The 27,032-nt window shown below is 37.4% G+C and overlaps 1 protein-coding gene across 2 annotated transcripts in view; it reads right to left on the bottom strand.

Annotated features, from left to right (window-relative positions):
• The window catches only part of LOC108718548 (disks large-associated protein 1-like), a 208,135-nt gene that overhangs the window by 136,225 nt on the left and 44,878 nt on the right, over nucleotides 1–27,032 (bottom strand). For both annotated transcript variants that reach the window (XM_041566385.1, XM_041566386.1), the window contains exons 3-4: nucleotides 22,821–22,998; nucleotides 21,392–21,632 (exon numbers count right to left, since the gene is read on the bottom strand). In XM_041566385.1, coding sequence (XP_041422319.1) covers nucleotides 21,392–21,632; nucleotides 22,821–22,998 — 419 coding nt within the window. The remainder of the gene's footprint in view (nucleotides 1–21,391; nucleotides 21,633–22,820; nucleotides 22,999–27,032) is intronic.

Raw genomic sequence — 27,032 nt, 5'->3', positions numbered from 1 at the left:
CCTCCTAGTTACACTGCTGATTTTCAGTACAATGATTAGGGAGTTTTTCATAGTAGCTGTGGTTGAAAAAATAAAGTTCAACTTTTTGTCCCTGCTAAAAGACCAAGAGCAGCCTGAAACGTTGCTGTAATCCAAGGTCTTGCCATATGTTTCGAATAAAGGCATTTTTATTGAAAGCTGGTGCTGTACTTTTAAGGGCTCTTACTCACGAGCGTTTTTACCTGCGCTCCCCTGCGTTCCGTTTTTCGGCGTTCAGCCGCAGGGGAGCGCAGGAATAGACGCATTTCATTATTTCAAATGGGGCTGTACTCACACAGGCGCATGTAGGCGCCGAACGCAGGTTGAGACGCAACATGCTGCATTTTTCCTGCATTTTCCTGCCAAAGTGCTGTCTAAAGTCTTGGCAAAATCTAACAGCTTGTTCATCATTTCATTAGGACACACGAGGGGCGTGTCCAAAAAGTTTGTACTGCGCGCTTGTGTTCATGGAGGGCCCCATATAAATAAATTGTACAGGGCCCCAAAGGTTTTTATAATGTGTGAACCTTTAGTCACAACTCCCGGAAGGGTGATGAAGGGTCTTTGCTGGGTAGTTTGCGTTGTTACGCTGCTGGCCCTGATTATCCATTCTAGATGAGCAGGAAATCTGCATTGTTCTAAGTTCAGTGCATTGAGCCACTAGACAAGATAAATCAAGATGGGAATTGGGAAAATCTGAACAAAACTATCAATCACTCCCCATCTAAACTGCCTATATATGCAATTGTGACAAGCACAGCAGGCAGTCACTAGCCCATAAATTGTTTCAAAGGGGAGCAGAATACATCTACATTTACACACCTTGCTAAAGGAACATTTTTGGGCCATAAAGGCTCTAATGATAAACTGAAGGGCAAGTTTTAACCCCCAGGCTTTGAACTCCACCTGCTTCGATGTTGCTCAAGTCTTTTGCCACAACACCCTATAAACACACTTGCTTTAAAGCTCAACATTCTATTAACACTCTAGTCTAAGGAACGACTCCCACTCGTAGCACCGTATTGAAGACATGAGCACACGGAACAGCAGAAAACTTACAGTATTGACTCAGAACAAACCTTTGCAGAAATGCATTTTAATTGCCTTGTCATATTCATTCCTGCAGAGTTCCGCAATAGGCACTCTACAATACAATAGATTTATCTACTGAAAACAGCATTTTAATCAGACGGAATTTGTTTCTGTGAAAAGCTTTTCATGGCGAAAATGATTTCCTCTGAAATTACCTTACGTTCGAGTCAGGGAGCTCCCTTTATTGGCATTCTTATGCAAAAACAAGGGAGGGAGTGTCAAGAATATATTGTGCTTTCCAATTTTTTTTTAAACAGTTCCTGGATCTCCATGGATACATTCTCATATACTCACTGTAGTTACTAATAGTAAGGGCAAAAATACACTTAAAGGGGCCATTTACCTTAAAATAAGTTACATTTGATATAGATATTGATTTTTGAGACAATCTGCAAACAACATTTTTTATCTCTTGTTGCTTCTATAGTATTTGGCCTTTAGGCCAATGTCAGATGGGTAAAAAAGACATTAATATGAGACCATGTTTATAGTCAGGCTTCTTCATACCCCCTTAAAGCCTCCTGTTTAGGCTCATGGCAGATGTTTGGGTTTTAGGCGCAATATTTATATGCCCAACGTTGCCTCCAATCGCCCTCATTGGTGCCTAGAGCAATTTCAGGATTTAGTCAGATGACAGCACTTTTTGTCAATACTAGCCCGTGTTCAGCCAAACTTTATCGTGTTACCGATTTTATTGCAGTTTGGGTGTTGATTTCTGAGCAACAGAAATGCCAGAAACCAATATTTATATACTAAGGTTATACTGACACATTCCTGTTAAAATCTGGAACATGTCAGTATCCCTTTACATTGTTTATTTACTGGGCTTTTAGATATATAGGAGGCTTTTATTGCAGTAAGCTGCTGCACTTTCCATTAGCCTTGCTCCCTATGGAGATGCACACACATACAAATGAATGTAGATCCAAAAGTAGAACAGGCAGTATTTATCTGTGTGCAACACATACACACACATATACATATACACACATATATATATAATACACAAAAGCCATGAATATGTTGAAAATTATATCCTTAGAAATGGTGAGTTCTGATGTCATCAGTTATAAACGGTGAGTTCTGATGTCACATGACTCACTGAAATTTGTGTATTATAATAAATAAAGTACCCCCAGTTGCAAATTATAAGGATATTAGAAGTTACCACGGAGTTCCATGACCTGTATAAAAACACTTGGCCTTTGGCCTCGGTAACTTCTAATATCCTTATAATTTACAAGAGGGGGTACTTTATTCACTATATATATTCAGCTCCTAGGGAACAATGCTAATATATTTCCTATCTTGAAAATAGAATGGAGCACAGCTTGCACCAACACCAATCTGTATTTTCTCTTTACAATGAACTGTTTTGTGAAACTTGTCTCATAAACATATTTATTTGAAATTGTCCTGTATCGCTGAGCAAGCTGGTACAGTAAGTTTATATACTTTTATTCTGGTACAGATATGGGATCCATTAACCAAACACTTGCTATCCAGAAGGCTTAGAATTATGGGAAGGCCATGTCCTATAGACTGAATGGGAAGCAGAAGTAAATGATGTTGACTTCAGCAGCTATTGTACTGTGCATGAATAATCCTGGGAAGATTAGTTTGCCTGAGAATAATTAAGTGCGTGTTTGATATGTAGTGCAGATTGTTTGCAGTAACAGTGGAACATTAGCATTCTACCTACAGAGATCAAAAGAACATTACTATTTTTGATGTTGGTTTCATAGCAACAGTTACAGTTCAGCAACGGATCAATGCAAATGACAGCAAGTCACCTGAACCTTGACAATAGAATTTTTTATTTTTGTTCAAATTTCTTTCAGAACAGGCAAAGAATATATTATTTAACTAAAAGGTATGATATAGTAAACAAATGTCTGCGGGCATAAAAAGTGCTCTTTAGAAAATATTAATTTAGATGTCTTTTGACACATAAGAAGAGATCCAATTTACTGGTGATGTTCCACTAAGGGAAAGTTCTAAATATGTAATATTTGCACACTGCTAAAAGTATGAACAGAGTTCAGCTCTGAAACCTGCCTATAAACTGTCTAAAACGGCTGATATCTCAGAAACCACTAAAGATAGGAAAGAATTGCAGAAGTACTCAGAGATACCTTCTAAGTACAGTTACATCAACACTTTTTTGAGTTAGGGATCCACCAAATTCTGTATTTTGGCCTTAAAATCATATCACTTATTGTTACACGAACAAGGCGTAAATGTAACTTCTTTATCTTAACTTGCATATACAAATTAGGGTTCGGATTCAATGTGGGATTTGTCCAAATCCTTCTTCAGGATTTGCCTGGATTACAAAATAGTGGATTTGGTTCATTCCTAATTTAGATCTTCTTTAAAACACGCCTATTCATATTGCCTTGGCAACTCCTGTTCAGTATCCTTACTTGCAATATTGTTTCATACATTCCCCAAATTAACCTGAGAGGGTGTCACCTACACTGTTGTGTAACACTACCACAATCTTTTCTTCTGTATAACTTGTGACCAAATCACCCTAGATCAGTGTTGTCCAAATTCTGTGGTGCGAGGGCCGGAAATTTTTGTAACCTATGTGGTGGAGGGCAGATAATGTAAGCCAGTGTTGACCACTCCCTGTTTTTAAACCACATGCATTTAAACCACACCTATTCAGCCTTTTTCAGTACCACTCTAAAATGAACAGTTCATACTTTACTACATACAGTGACACAATGCTGGTGCCCATCCAGCAGTTTGATGAGGTGTGAACAATGTGGCCCTTTCAGTCCAGGTTTGAGGTGTGAACAGTACAGGGATTTAGGGCTGTGAACAATAGAGGTGTCACAGATGTGAGCCATGCAGGGGGATCAAAGATGTGGACCTTACCATCTGAATTGAATTGTAAACGATGCAGGGGCCAGTTAATCTTAGTACTGATGCCTTTTAAATCTTACACAAGGTAAGCAGTCACAGTATTCAGACTTTCATGTGGGGGCCACACAAGGGGCAGACCGTCAGTTAGACAGCACTGCCCTAAATAGTAAGCCCCATATAAGCAATCTTCTGACTTTATACAATGGATGTTACAATGTTTGTACATAATTTAACAGGCAATTTCCTGATATAGAAGATGTCTGTGCAAGAATAGACCGTTTTAAACTGTAATATGAGGGGGAGGTCATACAGGTGGGTTTTCTTTCTCAGTTAACAAAAAAGCTTCCATTTGCCTGGAATTACCTACATAGTAATAATGGTACTAGGAGTATTGATATTGTTCTTCAACACAAGACATTTACTGTAAAAATTCAACTAAATTTTAATGTAGCCTGGCATGATGCAAATGGATGGGAAGAGAGTAAATATAGTGTTGCAATAATTGCAATGCAGGTTTAGGTTGGGCCCATCTGATTGTATTCAGAATCCTCTTTAGCAGTCAGCTTGGTTTGACAAGAAGCTTCTCTTGTCAGTTTTGCACCCCTGTTACACTGGTGTCTGTGGTAATGGTAAATAAAGTTTTGTATTGATTATCGAATGTATTAAAGACTGGTGTGGCCCATACAAGAGTTGGAAATTGCCTTGATACTAAGCAAAACACTATTACAACCATGTACCACATGGTTCCGTACAGATTACTTAAAGTTAAATGAATAGTTACTATAACAGGGCATTGGAAGCAATGCATCCCCCTTGGATGACGGTGCAAAAATATTTAGATCAATACAGTCCCTGCAGTGTAGGCCTGGTTTGGTCATCAGATTCTATCCTCACATCTTTTCTCCTCTCCATTGTCTTGATAAGACTACAATCCAGAAATACTATAAAAATGTACATAATCACATCTATATGCCAGAATGAAAAACTTAAACTTATTTCTATCGGTAATTAAAGCTGCCATCTCAGCTACAAAGTTACAGGTCTGAGCCAGCTACAAGGAGATGTCCTGATGAAGCCAATGCTCAACTCTACAATTATAAGGTGCCGAGGCACATATCTTATTGTTGCATTTATTATATTATTAAAGATTCGCAAGCAAACATAAAAAGTTCAGGGTGAAAGTGCTTATTTTTTAAAGAACATGAAGCCCTGTGTGTAATGTGTAACTGGGGTTTTAAAGGTCACTTAAAGCCCTGACACAATATGATTTATTTATGTTAGCTGTAATACATCTTCCCATGCAGTGCAGTACTATGCAGAATAATAAATGCTCCACTAAACTCCCCCCAACTAACTTTCACCCCGGTTACCAGAGGACTATACAGAATTGCACAGCAAAACAAGCACATGCTATTGGTATACAAACACATCACCAAGTTGTATGATTTTACTGGGAAACTTAGGGGCAGATTCACTACAGGGCGAAATGTCACCAGCGACTGCTTCACACACACAGCACCACTTCGCCAGGTGCAAATTCGCTACCACTATGCTAATTCACTAATATGCGATGTTGCGCCCTGGGCGCTGAATGATGGTGACTTTTCACAAGCGTTACTTTGGCATTGTGAGCCTTTCATAGCGAAGATGTGCTAGTGTTCATTTCACTAGTGATCTTGCGCTTAGGTTAATTTGCATACGGAGGGTAATTTAAAGTTGTATGGAGGTCTTTATTATAAATGTTGGTGCAAATGCTCAAAGTTACCACTTTTTATTACAATTGTCCAGAGAACCTTAATAAAGACAAGAGAGTTAATATAATGCCCTGCACAGGAGCCCTCTGTAAAATGAATGTTCCATATGTTAGGAAATGTCTGGAGAAAACTGGTTCCCCAAAAAAAGTTTGTTAGGACTTTTGCAGGCAATCCTGCTTCAAAAAAGGAAAAGTCGCCAGCAGTTTTGTAACTTTAATGCATTTTTGGCACACGGGATATGATGAAAGTGACAGAATATTGAGGAAGATCTAGATTCTTTTTAGCGCTTCACCTGGTCTGAGGTGGCTAAGTCAACTCTCGTGAAAGAGGTAACGTTCAGTAAAATCCTCACTTTACTGAATTTGCGGAGTAACGACCTTTTGCGAGAGCGAAAAGTCGCCTGGCAATAGAGTGCGAACAAACGCTAGCGATGGTCTCTTTCGCCAGCGAATTGGCGCCTGTTAGTGAATTTGTTGATATCTCTGTCAAATTGTCACTAGCGTTACCCACTTCATCCTTTAGTGAATCTGCCCCCTAGAGTTATAAGGCAAACGTGTCTTTTTTGGCAGGGAAATAAATTATATATGGATAGTAAATAGCAGAATATCTTATTTTCACCTCATTGAAAATGTGTAAATATTTTATTCAAATGCACAAGTCCTTGTGAGTCAACCCTAGAAGTCTCTACATATATTAATCTACACAAAAAAAACATCAAAAATGTTTATTTCCCCATATTAAGCCACTGATCAAAAAAAAATGGTGGTATCAGCGGCTTCCACTGCACACTTCTGTTATCGTTGCAGAGCGCTGTTCAAAGCAATCACGGAGTCTGGCAGATTAATATCAATATAGTGGCTTTATTTAGCGCATTAAAATTGCTATCAGCGGCTGCCCCCATATTATGTTTATCTATTTTAGGAGATTTTCGTGAAAAAAGCTGCTAAGATAATGGCATATTTTAAATTCCTTGTCAAACTTATTTTAGAATTATTGCATGAGCCTACTAAGCCAGGCGGCAAGGAATACAGATGCAAATAACTTTATCATTTTCAAATAGTTTGGTTTTACATTTCTGGTAATTGCGACCAGGGATACAAGCTTCCTGCCTTTAATGGAAAGATGAAAGAAACAATAAGCCGCAGATGTTTAACACTGATGATCATATGGAAATCCGTTCAATATTCAGTGCTGGAAACAGTGGTTACCACGCAGCGTCTGAAGCAGCTTTAAGGATGACTCACATAAATGCTAAGGTGAAGTAAGGATGACTGATGTTAATGTCAGCACTATGTAGAAACGCAAAACAAAAAATATAAAAATTTTGCATTTCTGATTGTTTGAAAAGTGCAAGGTCTTCAAGAGAGACCATACACAAGGACAACATTAACCAGTAGGAGACCATTAAGGTCATGCTAGTTAACAAGTAGATAAAAAGGTCTGTCCATACAGTATCCCTGTCCAGTGTCATAACAATAGAGGGGTCAGACTGAACAACCACGTGCCCTTGAAGCTAAATCCTCGCCCCTGACTAACTGCTATCATCCTCACTGACACATTTACTCAAGTACATATGGACAACAGGAGGCTCTCTAAATAATATCCCCTTGAAAGTGAGACACCATAGTCACCTGGAAAATGAGACACCCAGCTGGTAAAATAAGCTGAGCTCAACTAAAGCCTGGTAATTAACAAAGCATGCTAGTATCTGCCAAATAGTTTTACTTGCCTTCATGAAATAGTTTATTAAAGGAATACATATAAAAAAATAAGCAAATGGGAGTTTACAGGAGGTCACAGGCAAAAGAAGGAAACATAAATAGACTGTAGAAATACGACAAATATAGGGATGGGTTTTATCCACTGAATTCAGCCCTCATGGGTTTATTCCATTATTAAGCACCCTGTTTCTTTTTGTGCAATGTGCCACTTTTGTATATACAAGCTGAACTTTTGGATATAGGAGATGGTTAGGCAATAAAAGAATGGTGACTAGGGGCTATATCGGCATGTCTGAGAGGTCTGTAATTGGTCCTAAATTATAGTGATCCATATAAAGTAAAGATCTGTGCTTAGCTACTAAGGGTGAGGCACTGACTGTGTAGTTTTATCTGGTCATAAGCTGGTAAACTGGATCAAGTAGAAGGCATCTTAAAGAACAACTAAAGCTTAGAAAAAGAGGTAGGCTACAAATGTTGTACATTATGTTTTGGGCTTCTGTACCAGCCCAAGGCAACCACAGCCCTTTAACAGTGAAGATCTGTCTCCAAAGATGCCCCAGTAGCTCCCCATCTTCTTTTCTGCTGATTCACTGCACATGATCTGTGCTGCTGTTACTTACTGAGCTTAGGGACCCACTCACAATATACAGTACACATAGGGGCACATTTACTATGGGTCGAATATCGAGGGTTAATTAACCCTCGATATTTGACCATCGAAGTTAAATCCTTCGACTTCGAATATTGAAATCGAAGGATTTACCGCAATTCGTTCGATCAAAGGAAAAATCGTTTGATCAAACGATTAAATCCTTCGAATCTAACGAATTTCCTTTCGATCAGAAATTGCTAGGAAAGCCTATGAGGACCTTCCCCATAGGCTAACATTGGTGCTCGGTAGGTTTTAGGTGGTGAAGTAGGTAGTCGAAGTTTTTTTTTTAAAGAGACAGTACTTTGACTATCGAATGGTCGAATGATTTTTAGTTCGAAGTCGAAGGTGCCAACAAAATACTTCAAAATTCAAAGTATTATATATTCTAATCCTTCACTCGAGCTTAGTAAATATGCCCCATACAATAGAAATGTCACAATATAAGGCTGATTAGTAATTAATACACATTTTTTTGCAATGACCCCTAAGCTCAGCTTCTCGAAGTCCACTGAGCATGTGAGTGTCGCAGACACTTTCCAAGATAATGACCCCCTGTGACAAGTTTGAAGTCCTGGATCATTGCTGCTATTGAGAAGCTGAAACTTTAGGCTGGTGCAATAAGTTCAGTATATAAAATATGGCATTTTTAGCCACCATCATTTTTAGGGTTTAGTTCTCCTTTAAGAAAGAATATAGGGCTATAGAGGGGACAAATTATTATTTGGTTGCTTTATATCTACTGTTCTACTAAAATAACCTTCATTAAGATACCAGCTACTAGCAAGTAATGTTATTGTATGACTATATGCATATAAAAAATCCTTTAAGCACCCCACGTTTAAAACCTCCCGACTTCCATCCACTGTTTTAAAATAATACCGGTGCCTTCCCTGTTCATCTAATAATAGAGGTTCATTTGAGTTCTTTTTGGAAGAGTATCTGTCAAACCCCTGTTTTACTTTCCTCCTGCAAGGGGAGGTCTAGATAGTAGAACATCTTTCCCTGGTTTAGACATCTAAATAAACAGCAATGTTCTTGAGCATGTAAATTATTCCCCTACCAGTGCATGTAATTGTCCATTTTTTAGAAAGATAAATCAATAATATATGTGCAGATAAGTCTAAGGCCAAAATAAACACAATATTAGAGACTGAATTCCATTTCAGGTGGCATACACAAGTGGTTATGGGGTCTTTGCACAGTGCTTTCCATAGAATAATAGTCATATCCACAGCTTCCTATAGTCTTTATAGTTACATGTGTATGGAATACAAAGGCTATAACAACTATACAAAAAACACTTGAGATTTTCATGAACATTATTATATTGTATTGCTTTCTTTGTAAGGTAATGGAGGCCATGTTGCCTATGAGCACAAACAAATTCCAGCTATCAAGTGAATGTACTGTACTGCAATATAAAGATATTCTTATTTGATGGATCGAGGAGAAGGTATAAAAAAAAAGGTCTGAAAACCAAATTTTAAAAAAAAAAATTCTTTTGGAATTTTATTCTAAAATCAGTTAGTGCTATACAATAATATCACAGTAATGGTGACATACAAAATTAGCAAAATGTGAAAACGTCCTGCAGTTCTATTCTGAATTCAATGGCACAAGTTCAGGGAGACCATGCTCTGCATTTACAGTATGTATTATTATAAGGTGCCAGCCTTTTACTGTGTGTTTATGTGTGTAGCGTGACCTCATAAACACATTAACATTTTAGAAGACTACAGACACATACAGGGGCAAATTCACTAAAGTGTGAAGCGCCTAACGCTAGCGCAAATTCGCCAGCGTGACGTCATTTCGTTACTTCGCCGATTTACTAACGTGTGCTGGCGTAAATTCGCTGGCGAAGTGTACCTACTCTAGCGCTACTTCGTACCCTTACGCCAGGCAAAGTTGCACTATGACGAAGGGATGTAACTACGGTAATTCACTAACTTGCGCATTTTACTGAACATTTTACTGAACATTACCTCTTGCGCCAGACTTGCCTTCACCACCTCAGACCAGGCGAAGTGCAATAGAGTAGATAGGGATTGCTTCAAAAAAAGTTGAATTTTTTTCTAAGTCCCAAAAAACGCTGGCGTCTTTTCCTTTTTTATGGGTGATAGGCTGAAAAAGATTGTACATTTTTTTGGGGTACCCTCCTTCCCCCCTACATTTCCTAACATATGGCACCTAAACTATACAGTGGGCACATGTGTAGGGCAATATAACAACTCTCTTTTATTCTATGAAGCTTTCCCAGGCTTGTGTAGTGTAATGTATTTGCTGCTACATATACGTCCATTGTACTTTAACTTGGTGCCGTATGCAAATTAGGCATCGCTAGCGTAAATGCGATTTTCTTGACGAATTAACGCTAGCGCAACTTCGCTACCTTTCGCCTCCCTAAGTGCAACTTCGGATTTTAGTGAATTAGTGGCGCCCTGGCGAAACTTCGCTAGTGCAACTCCGCAGGTTAGTGAATTTGCGCCATACAGTTTAAGAGGATATGAATGTTCTCTTCAAGTACAATTTAGCCTCGTTCAGTACAATATATGTATTCCTCTATAACTTGTTAATTTTTGCAATATCTTCCAGCCAGCTCCCTCACTTTTCCCTTTTGTAAATGAATAAGGAGGCACTGGCTCAGAAATTCTTATGCATTTGAGTATTGAGTATTGAGTATGCCTTGAAGACGAGATGGAGAAAAGCATTAAAGTTCATTATCCCAGCGATAACATTGTGACTGTTGATGAGACTGTATCCCCGTGTAGAGGAAGCTGTTGTTTTACCACATGAATTAATAATTGCACATTATAGATTCGAAAGCAATTATTTCAGATATCTCAACAGCGAGAGCAGAGGTCTGAGTCATTACAGTTGCCAAAAATAACACACTATGAGCTAGATTTTTCTCTTTGCTTTTTCCTACATGACAGTTTGAAGGTAAATAAATATTCATAAGGTATTTTTGGATTCATTTGTTTTTTTGGGATTAAAACGTTTTTTTACATTGTATATCAGCTAAACACAATAGGTGTGAACACGGAATCAATAAGTTATAAAAAACAGACGACACAAAAACAGTAAATAGTAGCCATGAATATTTTGTTATCAAAACATATTGACAATTTTAGGTGAATATTTAGCTGAAAGGATATATGCAAAAAGGCCCCTTATCCAGAGAACAACAGGTCCCCAGCATTCAGATTTATGTCACATCGGAGTGAAATTCCACATATCTTCTTTTTTTTTTAAAACGCATATATATGATATGGTGATCTAAAACGTCAAATGAGATTTAATTTGGTGGTCAATCTCTAACAAAATAATTTGCAAATGAAGAAATTTGAGGAAAGTTCCTAGCACTGTGAATATATGAAAACCATGTTTTTGCTGTGAAAAAATCTTCCCTGCGGGTGGCAACGCTGGCGAAAAGTCGCTAGCGTTAGACACTTTGCTCTTTAGTAAATCTGCCCCTAAGAAGGAATCTATAATAAAACTTGTGAAAATATAATGCGAGCGTTGCATTTGTGAAACAGTTATAGATGAGTACATTTTTTCACCTGATACAGAGTTCTGTCGAAATTCACACTTTAAAGTGTTGTGAAGATTTATAATGCATTTGGCGCATGAAAAAATTATGTGAAAAAAAGCCCACTTTAACACAGTTCAGCAAATTTCCTGGCAAAGTGAAGTGGGCCAGTTTGGATCACAAAAGCAACCTACAGAGACGTTCAGCTGTGAATAACCTATAATATATAATATATGTTTTTAAAAATTAGTGGTGAGCACAACTTTCCCTTGTTTGTTATAGTTATACAGGAGCAGTGACCAGCTCCATGTTGTAGCTCCCACCCTTCCCAGCTATAGTCAGGTGATCCCACTGGTGTCTAATAAAAGTGTAACCAAATTTGTGAGTTTTACTTTGAAAGCAGCGAGAAAGTTGCAGGTAAAACGTAGTCCCTTTGTAAAATGTATAATGAAGCAATAGAATTCTTAATGAATCAGATGAAAGTTGAGTGTAGGACTGGCCATATCCGGGATGACTTTGACATAGTTGGCCAGCTTAAGTAAATTGCAATATATGGACAAACAATCTGTTTTGTTTAAAGGGGAAGGCATTTTTCAGTAGCTTAAGGCACAAATGGGGGAATGTAATAAAAGTCGCAAAGAGCAAAACAATTAGCACAAATAAGAATAAAAAGTCGTGCAATTTAATACTCTTCCTTAAACTGTTATTACATTGCGAATTTTAATTGCGCATTGCGAATTTTAATTGCGCATTGCCCACTTTTAAGGAGTGCTTGAAGGTGTCATAATGTTTTGGAACAAACATAACTTTTTCAATAAGTTTTATTACAGTCACTGCGTACTGGCACTAACTATAAAATTCGCAAAGCTTCTTCCACTGTCGGAAGTGGTCGCTAAACAGTTTCCGGGTTCGCAAAAACAATATTAAATTCGCACAAAGGCAAATTTATTCGCACAGGGGCATAACTTTTCGCATTGCGAATATATTTTCAGTTACTGACTTTTATTACATTCCCCCAAAAATGTTACAATGTCCTTAATAAATTGATAATGGGTTGAGTGCAGAGGATCTCTTATATTTGTCTGTGTAAATTTTGCAGTCACAACCTCATTGCATCCCCTCTTAATGTTTTTTAAAAATTAGTGGTGAGCACAACTTTTCCTTGTTGTATATATAACCTTTTATCACGTGATTCTTTGAAAGCTGTGTATTACAAGAAACAATGTACTCCATTTTTCAATATATAAAGAAGATATTATAAATCACTTTGGAGTTTCATTATCTGCAGGCTTTTTACTTTATACAGAGGATCTTATTACTAGCCTCCCCAAACACAAACTTGAATGTAGCATTGGAATTGCTGCTCAAATTAATATGCTAATGCAGCGGCAAAACTAGAATTTTAGCCCTAAAATTCCACAAACATGCATACATTGAATTTTCAGATCTACAACTCCTGCTTCCCCAGCCATCACAAGGACTTTTTCTTCTATTGCTTTTGCCTATGCCAGAAAGTCAGTGAGTGGAGGAGAGAGGTTCATCTCAACATTTCAAGATAAGAAGGATTTCTAATTTCCTATTAATACACAGAAAAGGTGTATAAAAAGTAAGGTATCAGCAAAAATGATTTGATTTTGACACCATCTTCTTTGATATGGCCCACAATGATGCTCTCATGCATAGTTGTGAAGCACTAGATGCCTAGCTTTATTAATACAAATATTTCCTTTATCATATACTCTACAAAACAGTATGTGGAGGATGTGCATATTAAAATCAAAAACTTAATAATTTATCTTACTAAAAAGTTATTTTTATTTCTCAAGTAAAATTCAGATATTGTAATGCTTTTATACATAGTCTGGTCATGGGGATCTGTGGGTATTCTCTATAACCAGGACTGTAGCTCTGTTTCTATAACTGTACTGCCCTATAAAATGTTTAAATGTTGACTTGGCGATTGTGGAATACTACGTATTTATAGTTCTGCATTGCATGGATTATGATTTTGTTTCTCACCCTCCTCACCTTGAGCAAGTTCGTTCCTAGTGAGTGACATCTCCTGTTCTATCTCACTGGGATTTCCTTAATAATTCTTTCATTCATCCATGCAGTGGTGTGAAAGGCTGGCAAATCAAATTAACACTGTATAATATTTTCCAGAGAAACATACTATATGTCTATTAAGCAGCAGTGTTGTCAATTCCTCTGACAATATACATTACATTAAATTCACAACAACCTTTTAAGTGCATATTCTCAATGTTAAAGTGAAGAATTTGGTTCTCATTTTAATTCAAGAAGTTCCCATGCAGTTGGTCCATCAGTAAGATTGGCACTTTATTCTGTAAAAAAAAAAAAAGGCCTTCCAAGATTTTTTATTTTTTTCCCTATTAATAACATTGCCATCAAGCATCATTTGTACTGGCCAGATGGTAACCTTATCGATCATCACTTTATCCCCTATATGATTTGCTTGTGACAAGGTGCTGCTTGCACATTAACAGCTAAGATGTACAAGCAATTCATATTCACCACTTGCCAGGAAAATGTTACATGTTACATTCAAAATATGACAACTTCTATTTCAGGGTTAATTCCTTAATGCATTTTCATAACACTGCAGAACCAAAGGAGAAAAATGGTCCATTTTCCCTCATATACTGGAGAACATCTGGATAACTAAGGCAGAAAAGTTTCAAGTTTTCAAGCACCTACAATTCAACTATTTATTGGCTAATAAAGTTCTATTTTATCTGAGAGAGGTTTTTATTCTATGGTCCAGTTTATTTATATTTCTGTGATCAATAAACAGCAACACTTTACCCAAACTTGCAATAGTTGCCTGTGGTAGTACAGGTATAGTATCCGTTATCTGGAAACCCATTATCCAAAAAATGCCATCTCCCACAGACTCCCATTTTATCTAAATAATTAAAGATGTCCTTTTTCTCTCTAATAATAAAACAGTACCTTCGTCCTAACCAAGATATCATTAATCCTTATTGGAAGCAAACCCAGCCTATTGGGTTTATTTGATGTTTACATGATTTTCTAATAGACTTAGGGGCCGATTCACTAAGGGTCGAATATCGAGGGTTAATTAACCCTCGATATTCGACTAGGAATTAAAATCCTTTGACTTCGAATATCGAAGTCGAAGGATTTAGCGCAGATAGTTCGATCGAACGATAAAATCCTTCGAATTGAACGATTCGAAGGATTTTAATCCAACGATCGAAGGAATATCCTTCGATCAAAAAAAGTTAGCCAAGGTCCCCATAGGCTAACATTGACTCCGGTAGCTTTTAGATGCGAACTAGGGGGTCGAAGTTTTTTTTAAAGAGACAGTACTTCGACTATCGAATGGTCGAATAGTCAAACGATTTTTACTTCGAATCCTTCGATTCGAAGTCGTAGGTCAAAGTAGCCCATTCGATGGTCGAAGTAGCCCAAAAAAACTTCGAAATTCGAAGTTTTTTACCTTCGAATCCTTCACTCGAAGTTAGTGAATCGGCCCCTTAAAGTATGAAAGATCCATTATCTGGAAAACCCCAGGTCCCGAGCATTCTGGATAACAGGTCCCATACCTGTATTAAGAGCTGAATTTCCATTTTTTTCACATTCGTCTCTTTTAATGCATAGAGCACAATTTCTAAGATTTCTATATACTGAACTCGTCATTTAATGTAGAATGGAATCCCTAAAACATGCCATCAGTTCCTACAGCCCCTCTTGTTGCACAGATGTCTCCCATTTTAGCTTGAATTGTAAACGCTACAAAATAGACACAAACAAAGAGTACTAAAACAATCATAAATAATGTACATTAAACTCTGCTGCCCTAGGTCTGATGTGAAATAAATAATAAAAAAATGCATTATAACTACGTCTCTTATATTTGTTGGAAATTCCATTATGACTTGTATATAACCATCTTGAATTAAACAAAATGACTGTTACTGCTCTCTGTGGTAATTTCAAGCAGCATGTTAATATTCAGTATGTATGCAGAGTCTTTGCATTATTTAAATGTAGCAAATATAGTAATAAATGAGTTTTACGAAATGATGGCTAGTGAGACCAATTCATACAGGGTTACATTTGAGTTCAGCTTTGATATTCTGCCATGAATCTCGATTACAGAAAGTACCATCTGTACCTTAAATAGATTTACGAAGTCCTGTGTAATGAGCAGTGGAATAGTTACATTAATGGTATCACTCAGTGCAAATAATGCTGTATTTTAACTCTCCAAAACCAAATACATTAATGAGAATGAGAACCTGTTTGCTAATATTTATTTACAGGAAATACATCTTTCAATCTTTATGCATATAGAAGCTGAACAGTATGTGATGCTACAATATTATACAAAAGTATAAACAACAATTACAGCAGTTTTAAAAATTTACGTGCCTATACCTTTGTATAATCTCTAAATGACCATATGGATTAAAGGTGGGTGTTGCCATTTAGTGCGAGGGTAAGAGAATGCCGCTAACTGAGGTTGCCACTTTTCCGGTTTTAAACCACCATGTCAGTTTTTACATGAACTGCCTGGGTATCAGAACTCTGAAACCCTGACAAAACTCTGCTAATTCCTTTAAATTCACACAATCCCTGCCTTTCATGTCATTGACCCACCTATTGACCATCATCAATAGGCCCTAAAATGTCATCACCTGTCCCCTTGCATCATTCCTCTCCTCCCTTGGGATTATTGCCAGGACCGGGAAAACATTTGAATGAATAAGTAGCTAGAACAAAAATATTGTACAACACAACTGTAATGCAAACTCTGACATTTAGTAAAATAAATGGCATCAAAATGGTGTAAATTACAGAAAACCTAAAATTCTGGTATGTAAAATCCGGGTTGTACTGTATTAAATAAGTGTCATGCAGAAAATCCTTTCTATTATATCTCTGTCTGTACAAGAGAGAATAAGTTAATTTTCATTGGTGTGTTGACCTCTTCTGAGACTACTTGATAGGCTGCACAGACACAACACTAGAGGGTTAGCTCCTGAGAAGCAGACAAACAAAAAACTGAATTGTCAGTCTCTTTTCGTTCTCAGAAAGATGCAGCGCTCTCAGACTGTCAAAGGCCAATACCTAGCTAGCAGATCATCAAAAAAGTGATATGTTGCACACAAGTTAGTCAGTAAAGTCAATCTGACCAGAAAGTCAATTGAGAAGTTTTACGATATTATTGAATGTCAGAAATAGCTTAACCTAGTTTAAGGGTGATGGTACACAAGGGGACGAGTCACCTGCAGAAATCTGCTCTACTCGGGTAATTATTCTCCTGCAAACCATTTCCCATTAAAGTAAAAGGAATTAAGTATGAAAATAAAAACTGTGCAAATAGATGAGTAGTGGAACGTCTTCAATAATTACTCAGCACGTCCAGTTGCTTTTTGAATTACTTATATTAGATATGTGTTTTGTTCTGTTCGACATCCAGTCACTCCAGTCTTTATACATTACATTTTTGGCTAACTAACTATATTTGAAACATTTTTTATTTTGCACAGCCTATCTGTTTACCCAGTTTTTATTTTTACACTGAACTGTTCCTTGAACAAAAAAAAAAAGTCTACACACTGTGGCCTAAAGTTGCCTCAACTACACAGCACAGGCAATGCGTATGTTTCCCACTGGTGCTTTACATTAATGCTGATGGGAAAGCATTTTCAGGAGCTTAATTCGCCTGGTTCTCAAGCTTTCTGGATATCCCTATCCCTGTACAAAATTTAGCCTGATGCATTGAACCTTCACACCACAAACTGCTACTCCCCTTCCCCAGGCACACTGCATTCAAAACATAGTGCAGCTCTTTGTGCTCCATGCTAGGAGTGCTGCACCACATAGTGCAACAAGGGGGCAACTTGCTTTGCAACAGCTTTTTTTTTTGTACTTGACTGCTACCACGTGACTACGTCAACTCATATACTCACTATTTAAATGCAGTGTTTACCCTTGGAATATATATTTTTATACCTGCCTATTTGTTATTTCTAACACAGCTTGCCATGCATAATGGACTGAGTTGAAAATCTTTATAATATAACCGACTCCAACAGGGAAGAGGGTAATTATTTCCAACCTGTCACCTTTTTAAACACCCCGATTCTGACATTAGAAATAAGCTATTGTGAGTAATGAGAGCATCATTCACAGTGTTTCAGTATCATTGTGTACCAAAACAACATCTGTTTTAAGCGCCATGTTCAGTGTTTTTTGGCAGGAGCTCCTGCAAACCTTCACTACTTCATGATTAAGAGAATGCAAATCCGGAATTATTTTTATGCAGACACTTATTAATTATTGATAATGCAGTTTACAGGGGTGATGAGGAGAGCAAAAGCTTAAAAGCAGGTGCAAAATAAAGGACGAGAAATGGATCATCCATTTACATAATACGGTAGTCTTTTCTCTATTCTGAGGCCTGGCTTCCATTTGTAACTTTGATCGTGAAAAGCTGATCTGATTTGACGACATGTAAATGTGAATTTTAAACTGTTCATAAGGAACATAAGCAAAGCCTTCTTCATTCAGGGCACACTATGCAGACTAACTGAATTAAAAATGCTTGTTAATATACTCATGCAAGAGTCAATGCAACTTTACACATAATACTAATCAATGCTGCTATCTTACACACCTTTCAGTGCTGCTGCATCACAAGTACTTCGCTGTTCAAAGTGCACCATGAAGGAAGATGACATTTTTATAGCAGCTGAGGCTGAACAGGTTGATGTCGAGAGTGGCATTCCAATTTATTAAGCTGTTTATTCACCAGCTCTACATGCATTGATTTAAATAAGGGACTGGGATATAACCAGGAGAGGCCTGAATGGAAAGATGAGTAATAATTAGTAGTAAAAACAATAAGGGGCAGATTTATCAAAGGTTGAAGTGAAGGTTTCGAAGTTAAAAACTTCGAAATTCGAAGTAATTTTTGGGTACTTTCACCATCGAATAGTCCAACTTTGATTCAAAGTTGAAAAAAAGTTGAAATGTCTCTTTAAAACTTCGACTATTCACCACCTAAAAGCCAAAGTGTTGTTTTAGCCTATGGGGGACCTCCTAGAACCTGTATGGAGGCAATTGGGGGAGTTTGGGAGATCGAAGGTCGAAGTTAAAAAAACTTTGAATCAAGGTAGATCGAAGTAGCGCTACTTCGAATCATATGATTCGAAGCAGGCCCACTTCGACCCCAAAAAACTTCGACCGCCATTCGGTGGGTCTTTTTGAATTCGAAGTTCGAAGTTTTATTAACTTCGACCTTTGATAAATCTGCCCCTAAGTGTGTTGCCTTACAGAGCATTTGTTTTTTTTAATGGGGCCAGTGACCCCCATTTGAAAGCTGGAAAAGTCTCAAAAAAGGCAAATAATTTTAAATCACTTAAAAAAAGCAATTAAGAAAAATTCTTAACCAAACTAAACATTAACCAAGGTGAACTGCAATTAGGATGTCATAATACAAGTAGAATCGTTTTACATAAGCTCTGACCATCTACATGAATACAGTTGAATTGGCACCACATGGCTATAACCCTCTGCATTGTGGCATCCTTTGCATTATTCAGAAAGCAGGCATATGGCAGGGTAACAATACAACCAGTGGATTAAATAAATAGGCAGCACAAGCATCACAAACGACCGGGCAGCTCAAACATGGTCAGAATGATTTGGAAAAACTAAACGACAAAAAACACTTTTTGCAGCAAAGTTTGTAACCTGCCCAAAAACAGGAAGTAGTAGGAAGTAGAATTGCTGATAATGCATGGGCACTAGTGATGTGTGGGTCAGGAAACCTCAACCAGCACACAACCCTAACCTGCAAAACCTTAACCTGCCATTGTAGGACCCACACCCAACCTATAGCTGTTTCTTCCTGCTTTGTACATTACTTCTGTGCGCGCCTCTGGTCAAAAGACAGGGAATCTTTGGGAGGAGTGTACTTCCCCAGTCTGACCCACATCCAGCCTTAACCTTCATTGGTTGGCCAAATTTCAAGCTGAACCCACCCAAACGCTTGTTAACCTGTGGGTCACTGAGGGTTTTGAGTCAACCCACACATCACTAATGAACAGATGAAGGTGCAAATTCACCTAGAAAATCTCTGAATACAATCTTTTTCCAAATACACTTACCGTAACTGAAGATGACAGATTGTAATTTAGCATTTTTACAATAAACACAAGGTTACTTGTACAATATCTATTTAATGCATTACAGACACCACACTTCTGAAAGAGATAGGCACCAAAGAGATAGTAGCATCGCTAGGAAATACTCTGTAGCTGAATTATTGTCATTGTATGAGGAACTTGTCTGCTACATGCTGCAGAGTGATCAATAAGGCTATTGGTGTGAAAGAGTAAGGATAATGAGTAAAAAGTTATTTGAAATATAATCAACAATTAACAACATTTACAAGGTATTCACCTAGAGTCTAGGGCATTTTACAAAGACCATTGTGTTGCTTTCAGCTAAGACTGCAGTAGTCAAAACCCTACTAATTATTGGCTACACTAGGGAGGTGGGGGTAAGGCATTTATACCCCCATAATTGTCCCTGAGATCATTGGAGAAGTTAAAAGACAAGCCAAGAACTAAATGATAAAGTCACCCCTAGCCCACCTGTTACTTGTGTAAGCACCCAAAATTCAAGAGTCTAATAAAACCACATCAAAACCAGCAGAAAAACACCACAAGTAAAACCTGCACAGCACATATCATTTTATAACATGACCTTACTTACATTTTGATTTTTTGTAATTAAACATTTTTTTGACAATATCACCAGCAAAAAAACACCATAAATCATTTGGATCTCTAGAATGTGCTCCACAGGTTTCAAGAGGAATATTTCTAGTACTTCACAAATCAATAACAATCTTTATAATGATTCATCTGCCCATAGCTTTAAGGCCAACGCATACAACAACCCAAAATAAAAAAAATAATATAACAAATTCCATCATTTAAAGCAATACTGACACGTTCCTAGAAAAATCATAGGAACGTGTCAGTATAAAATTTGTGCTGCACCTGGAATATTTTCCCTCAAAGTCGCCCCCGCGCACCTGCACTGACCAGACCCTCCGACACTGTTAAAAGACCTTGCATGCAGTTTGAGTGACGCTGGGCTGGGGGCGGTGAGATCCATCCATAGGCTGATTACGAATCAAAACAGGACTTCAGCCTATGGAAGGATCGCTCCGCCCCCCAGCCCAGAGTCACGGAAGCAACAAAGAAGATCCGTTAGTAGTGTGAGCAGTCGGCTACACAAAGGTCCTCGGGCTGGGGGGGTGGCTTTGAGGCAAAATATTCCGGGTGCAGCACATGCTTCATACTGACACGTTCCTATGATTTTTTTATTTAATTAATATAACAAATCCCATCATTTAACATATTCAATGAAATACATTTTTCGCTTATTGTTAAATCAAGAATTAATTTTGATATGCTTTGAGCAATGGTGTAATATGAACCACATATTGGTTAAGCAAGTTGTAATTTTTCCCATGTATGGCCTGTGGCCAATAAGCTTTAAATCTGGTCTATGACATATAAATGCCTATTTATAAAGCCTTGACTTTTTCTGGGGAAAACTCACATTTTTAGAGATTTATTATACCCCAAAGCTGCTAGATATCTCGTTTGGCTTGGGCCTAAACAAGAGAAACTTCTCAATGTAAAATAATAAAAATGCCTAATTATAAACTACTCACCCGTGCTGCTCTGGATAGTCCTTACTGTAGTAGCTGTGCGGGGGGGTGATGATGGCCTAAGCAACAGGCTGTCGTCGTCTTGAGAACAACCTTTCTCGATCGCTCGAACATAGCTGTGGCTCCTCATTCGAAAACAGCCTGGCATGGGAAGATCCAGGGCCTCCACTGCCTGAGATTCAAGTTCGCTAAATACAGACTCACAGACAGATTCAAACTGACCATTCACTTCCATTTCACTAACCTACAATACAAAAACAGAGCAAATAAATATTATCAGTTCTATACAGACTTTTGAGTTTCAGAAATCTGTTGCCCCATACTGCAATGGTCAGTAAGAACTACTACTGGGGATACATATCTTTAAATCAAGAGTCACAATTACCTTATAGACACTACATCCTGAGAAGGTTGTGTTAAGTTCCTATACTCTTAGGGCCATGTCTATTACTACCCTCCTGTAAGTGGATTATGGTTGGACACACCCTTTCAAATAATAACATAGTCCATCAAGTTCAACCTTTTATCTCTATATATATAACCTGCCTAACTGCTAGTTGATCCAGAGGAAGGCAACAACTCCCTTCCTGGCTCCAAGATGGCAACTGAACCAGTCCCTGGATTAACGGTAGAGCAGTTTGATATACAGTACAAAACCTCAAGAAAGTATTATTCATTAAAACATTTCCCTATAACCATATGTCTTGACATTGACAGGGATGATACAGTTGAACGGGATGCGTTTATGCTCTTTTTGATACCAACATGTAGTGGGTTATTTATTAAAGGTTGAGTTACCGTATGTTTTTGCCAAAAAAAAAAAAAGTTTTTCGAGGGTAGTTTCAATAAAGAACATGAATATTTCAGGATATAAAAAACTCAAGTTTTTAGAGATTTATATTGAGATTTAAGCTGCTAAAAGCCTGTCTAGGTCATGTTGATGCCAATGCAGAGGTCCCTTGAACAATTTGAAGGTGATTTTTGCTTTCATGATTTTCACTTTTTTACGGTGGTTTTCGCTGGAAAATCAATTCAAGGTTTTTTTTCATCTACAACGCGATCAATTTGAGTATTCAAGTTTTTCCCCCCAACTGCATTCAATCGAGTTTTATATATTGCGTTTTTTTTATAAATTCGCAACAAGCAAACATTCGAGTTGTGTGTTTATTTTAGGTAGAAAAAAACCTCACAAACGCAATTTTTGATAAATAGCCCCGTAATGTCTGATTATATGGTTGCCCCTTCCTTTAGTGTCAGCCCTATGGGATTTAATATTGCAATGCACAATATAGACCAAATTTGGAAAATGTCGGCCATAATGTCTATATTATTCAGTTTTTTCAGCAATTTCACATGGGTCACATATCAATCTAGCATCAATAGAACATCTCAGAATAATTGAAAGACTGGTGTCTTTATTGGAAAAGCTCACCTGGCTTATTGTGCTCATGGCTCTCATATAGCTCTCATTCCTTGAACGGAATTTAGGAGATGTAAGAAGTGTTGCTGGATCTAAGCTGTCCATGCTTCTGTTGATTGAAACTTCACTTACAGCCCTCAAGTAACTGTGGCTCCGAATCTGAAGCTTTGGGGAATGTTCATTTGAAATCCTGCAACGACACAGTATGATTTAATTAATCTAGAAGATACCAATTATTTTATGTAGACCTTTTTTTTAAAACAGAATACTCATTCACTGGGATTCCTATCCCTGTTCAGCTTAAAGCCTTATTTTTGGGACCTGGAACACATCTACTATGTCACATTTGTCAAAATAAAAGGTGTTGCATAGTTGATAACATTTTTAAAACTACTTAAAACCTACAAACAATTTCATTATATAATTTTAATATGAAGTAAATACTATAGTGAAGCAGTATCTAGGAAATGTCTGAAAAGCGCACAGCAGTACTGAGATGATTAACTGACTGCTGGCCTATTGGTCTCTTAGGGGCAGATTTATCAAGGGTCGAAGTGAATTTGAGGGAATTTTCGAAGTAAAAAAATTTGAAATTCAAAGTAATTTTTTGGATACTTCAACCATCAAATAGGATACTACGACTTCGAATTTACTTCAAATTCGATTCAAAGTAAAATCGTTCAAATATTCGACCATTCGATAATCGAAGTACTGTCCCTTTAAAAAAACTTCGACTTCAATACTTCGCCAAATTAAACCTGCCGAAGTGCTATGTTAGCCTATGGGGACCTTCTACAGAATTTTTTTCTACAGCAAGTTTTTTGAAGTCTAAGTTTAAAATCGTTCAATCATACAATAAAATCTTTCGATTCGAAGGATTTATTCGTTCGATCGAACGATTTAACTTCGACCGCAGAATACCCAAATTCGATGAAAAAAGTTCGAATTTAATATTCGAATTTGAAGTATTTTTTACTTCGAAATTCGACCCTTGATAAATCTGCCCCAAAATGTATACAAAGAGAGAAGAATAAAGAATACGGTTTTTGGGTACAGGTATGGGAACTGTTATCCAGAAACCCATTATGCAGAAAGCTTATTCATTTTTCTCTTTAAAAATAAGACATTACATTGTACTTAATCCAAACAAATAAATAATCCTTATTGGAGGCAAAACAATGCTATTGGGTTTATATGTTTAAAATATTTTTAGCAGATGTATGGAGAGATCCCTTATCCGGAAAACCCCAGGCCCAAACATTCCGGATAATAGATCCTATACTTGTAACATTTATGTATTTACATTGTCAAATTGGAGAAACCTCTACAGGGAAATATCAGTGAAATAATGAATCCACCAGTGTAGGTCATAAATGTATGAGCAAGTTATCAATAAAAATGTATGACCTTAGATTTATATACATTATGCACAAGATGGAAGGCTCAGTATATTTTTTTATAGTTGATGATTTATAAAATGTTACTGGTTTAGAAACTGTCATTTTCTTATATAAAGTCAAAAAGTTTAAGCTTTCCTTCATTATCATTCAGATTAAGTGGAACAGGATCGATAGTAGATTTCACAAAGAAAATAACATTTTTCTTCTATAAGCTGCAGTCACAATGTTTCCTTGCTAGAGTGGGTCTAATATTAGGGCATGGATAATGCAGTTAGGAATGAATGCAATCTGTTAAGGCAACAAAGGAAATATAAGGAAAGCCCCTGCAGCGCCAAATACAATTTGCACCACATCAAAGGATGGAACTATATTGTACCTCATCCACTTTTCTTGGCAAGAACAAGTCTGTTGAAGCAGTTTTCATACCTAGGCTAGAGGTTCTTTATCATGGGTAATGGATATGTAGTTTTTGAGGCTTGAGGGCCACTAGTGTAAAAACACAAACTACAAATACAAATTTCATTGATGGATGGTTTTAATAACAAGCTTTGGGCAAGAGGGAAAAACTGCACTGTTCTTCCCAAGCCAAGAGCCGTTATTAAAGAAGTGTATCCTTTGCACAGCATGGAGCGAGCTGTCATGCAACTGTCTGGAAGAGAAATATGATTCATGGTTTGTCAGATAATGAATTTTATAAATTCCATCTGTAAATTACTGTATTTGCTATACACATTTATTGTCTAGTATTATTTACAGCACTGTACCTCAAATACCTCTGCATAGCATTGAAATTTCATTGCATTTCAAGTTCCTTTCGAAACATCACGGTTCATTAACTATTGTCCCTGCCACAATGCAGGAGGACTAAGGTGAGCAAAAGTGTCCCCTTTAGTGTTTAGTCTTTTTAGACTTGCAGCAGGGAAAGTACTGCACTTGGCAAGACTGCCCTGCCCTGTTGGATCTGCACCCACCAGTGCACTCTAATTTGCACACTAGAACGAAGCGCAAGTTAGGAGACTAGCTGAGTCCCCCGCACAGTTGCAATGTGCCAATAGGGAGAATTCACATCTCTGCGCTTCATTTAGAGATGTACAGGGCAGGAAGCAAAGTGCAATAAAAATGTCTGATTGTGCCTGTTTTTTGGCACTTTTTACCCTGCCCTGCACTCTGACCCCTAGTGTTTTATAGATACAATAGATAAATAGTAGGCCCAGTTTAGGAATGCAAAAATGAATGCTCCTCCAGGATTTGGTGCATCTCTAACTCACTTATATCCTCTTTGCCAGTATATATGAATGTCTGGTTTTAAAGTGATAAGCTTGCCATATATGGTAAGATAATAAAATATGGCTGCTGATGACAAAATAATCAGGTAACTGACCTGTGTATCAGGGCTCAATCAAATTTCAATTGTGAAAGCTGGAAAATCCCATTGTTTTGAGGATAGAATTGGGTACCTATGTGATCCAATTGTTGAGCAGCCCACCACTTATTTTAGGTTGCCATAATGGGCAAAGGTCTACTTGTTTGGTAACTTACTATCTGTCTAGCTTAACAATAATTATATTTTATACTATATTCTTTCCCAAATCAGACAGACAATACTTTAATTTTTAGGCTCATTTTTTATTGTTTATCTTTCTATTCATACTCTCTCATCTTCATCTCTCCTCTGTTCTGATTTCCTGCCAAGTTGCTATTACAATCAAGCCCTGACAAGTAGACATAAGTCTAAATTCCAAGGGGCAGAATTACTAAAGGGCGACTGGCCATCGCTAGTGAAAATTTGTCAGGAATCCAATCCGCAGGGACATCGCTGGCGCAGTATCGCGTCCTATCACGAGGCACATTTTCGCTCAGACGAACAATCGTTACTTAGTTTTCTTCTCCAGTTTAGACCTGGTAAACTGATAAGATGAAGCTGCATCTTCCTCAATTTTATGTCAGTGAAGTCATAAAAGTTCTAAAAAATGCTGGCATTTTTTCATATTTTAAAGTGGTATTGCCTTCAAAAGACTACTATTAAAAAGTTTTGTTTTAACATGCCACATTTGATTTAGGGTGGGCTTATGTCTAGGACATTTAAGGATCTCCTTTGTCTTTATTTTCCTTCCTTGGACATTTTTAATAATAAGTAGCCACTTTATGCATTTGCACCAACATCACTAATAAAGATGTTTATACGACTTATAAGTATAAGAGTACTAACGAAGTTTCACTAGGCGGAAAAATGTTAGCAAAAAATCGCTAAGAAATGATTGTGAAGACGAATTAACACTAGCGAAACTTCGCCAGCATTCTGCTGCAGAGACGTTAGTTTGCATCTTAGTGAATTAGCGTAGTGGTAGCGAATTTGCACCTGATGAAGTGACGCGGAATGTGGCGAAGCCTTCACAGTCAAAAATTCGCTCTTTAGTGGAATTGACCCCCAGGTCTGAAAACTTCAGAATAAATAAGCAAATCATTGAAAAGCCATACAATAAGACTAATTGAGAATGTCTAAGAATACCACTTGTCTACCATACTAAATGACATTTTAAGGTTAACTATCCCTTTAAATGTGTGCCTTTAATCAATCGTATTTAAATGTGTGTCTTTAATCAATCGTATTTCATATACAGGGCGGTGAACAAAGTGCAATTTGGACACAATTTATAATGCATTGTACCCATAATGCAGCATTTCCCTATCATAATTCTAGTGTAATGGAAGCATTATGCAGGAATAATTGCATCCTATGCATTAAATGCTATTGGATATTTAATTCCTATCAAAATTTGGATGGTGTCAGCGTCAATCTAACATTTGTTCCGATTCTTCAGGC

This window comes from Xenopus laevis, chromosome 6L, assembly GCF_017654675.1.
Source record: "Xenopus laevis strain J_2021 chromosome 6L, Xenopus_laevis_v10.1, whole genome shotgun sequence".
Classification (NCBI taxonomy): Eukaryota; Metazoa; Chordata; class Amphibia; order Anura; family Pipidae; genus Xenopus; species Xenopus laevis.
Note: the sequence above shows the minus strand (reverse complement) of the source record. Positions and strands in the feature narration are given on the sequence as shown.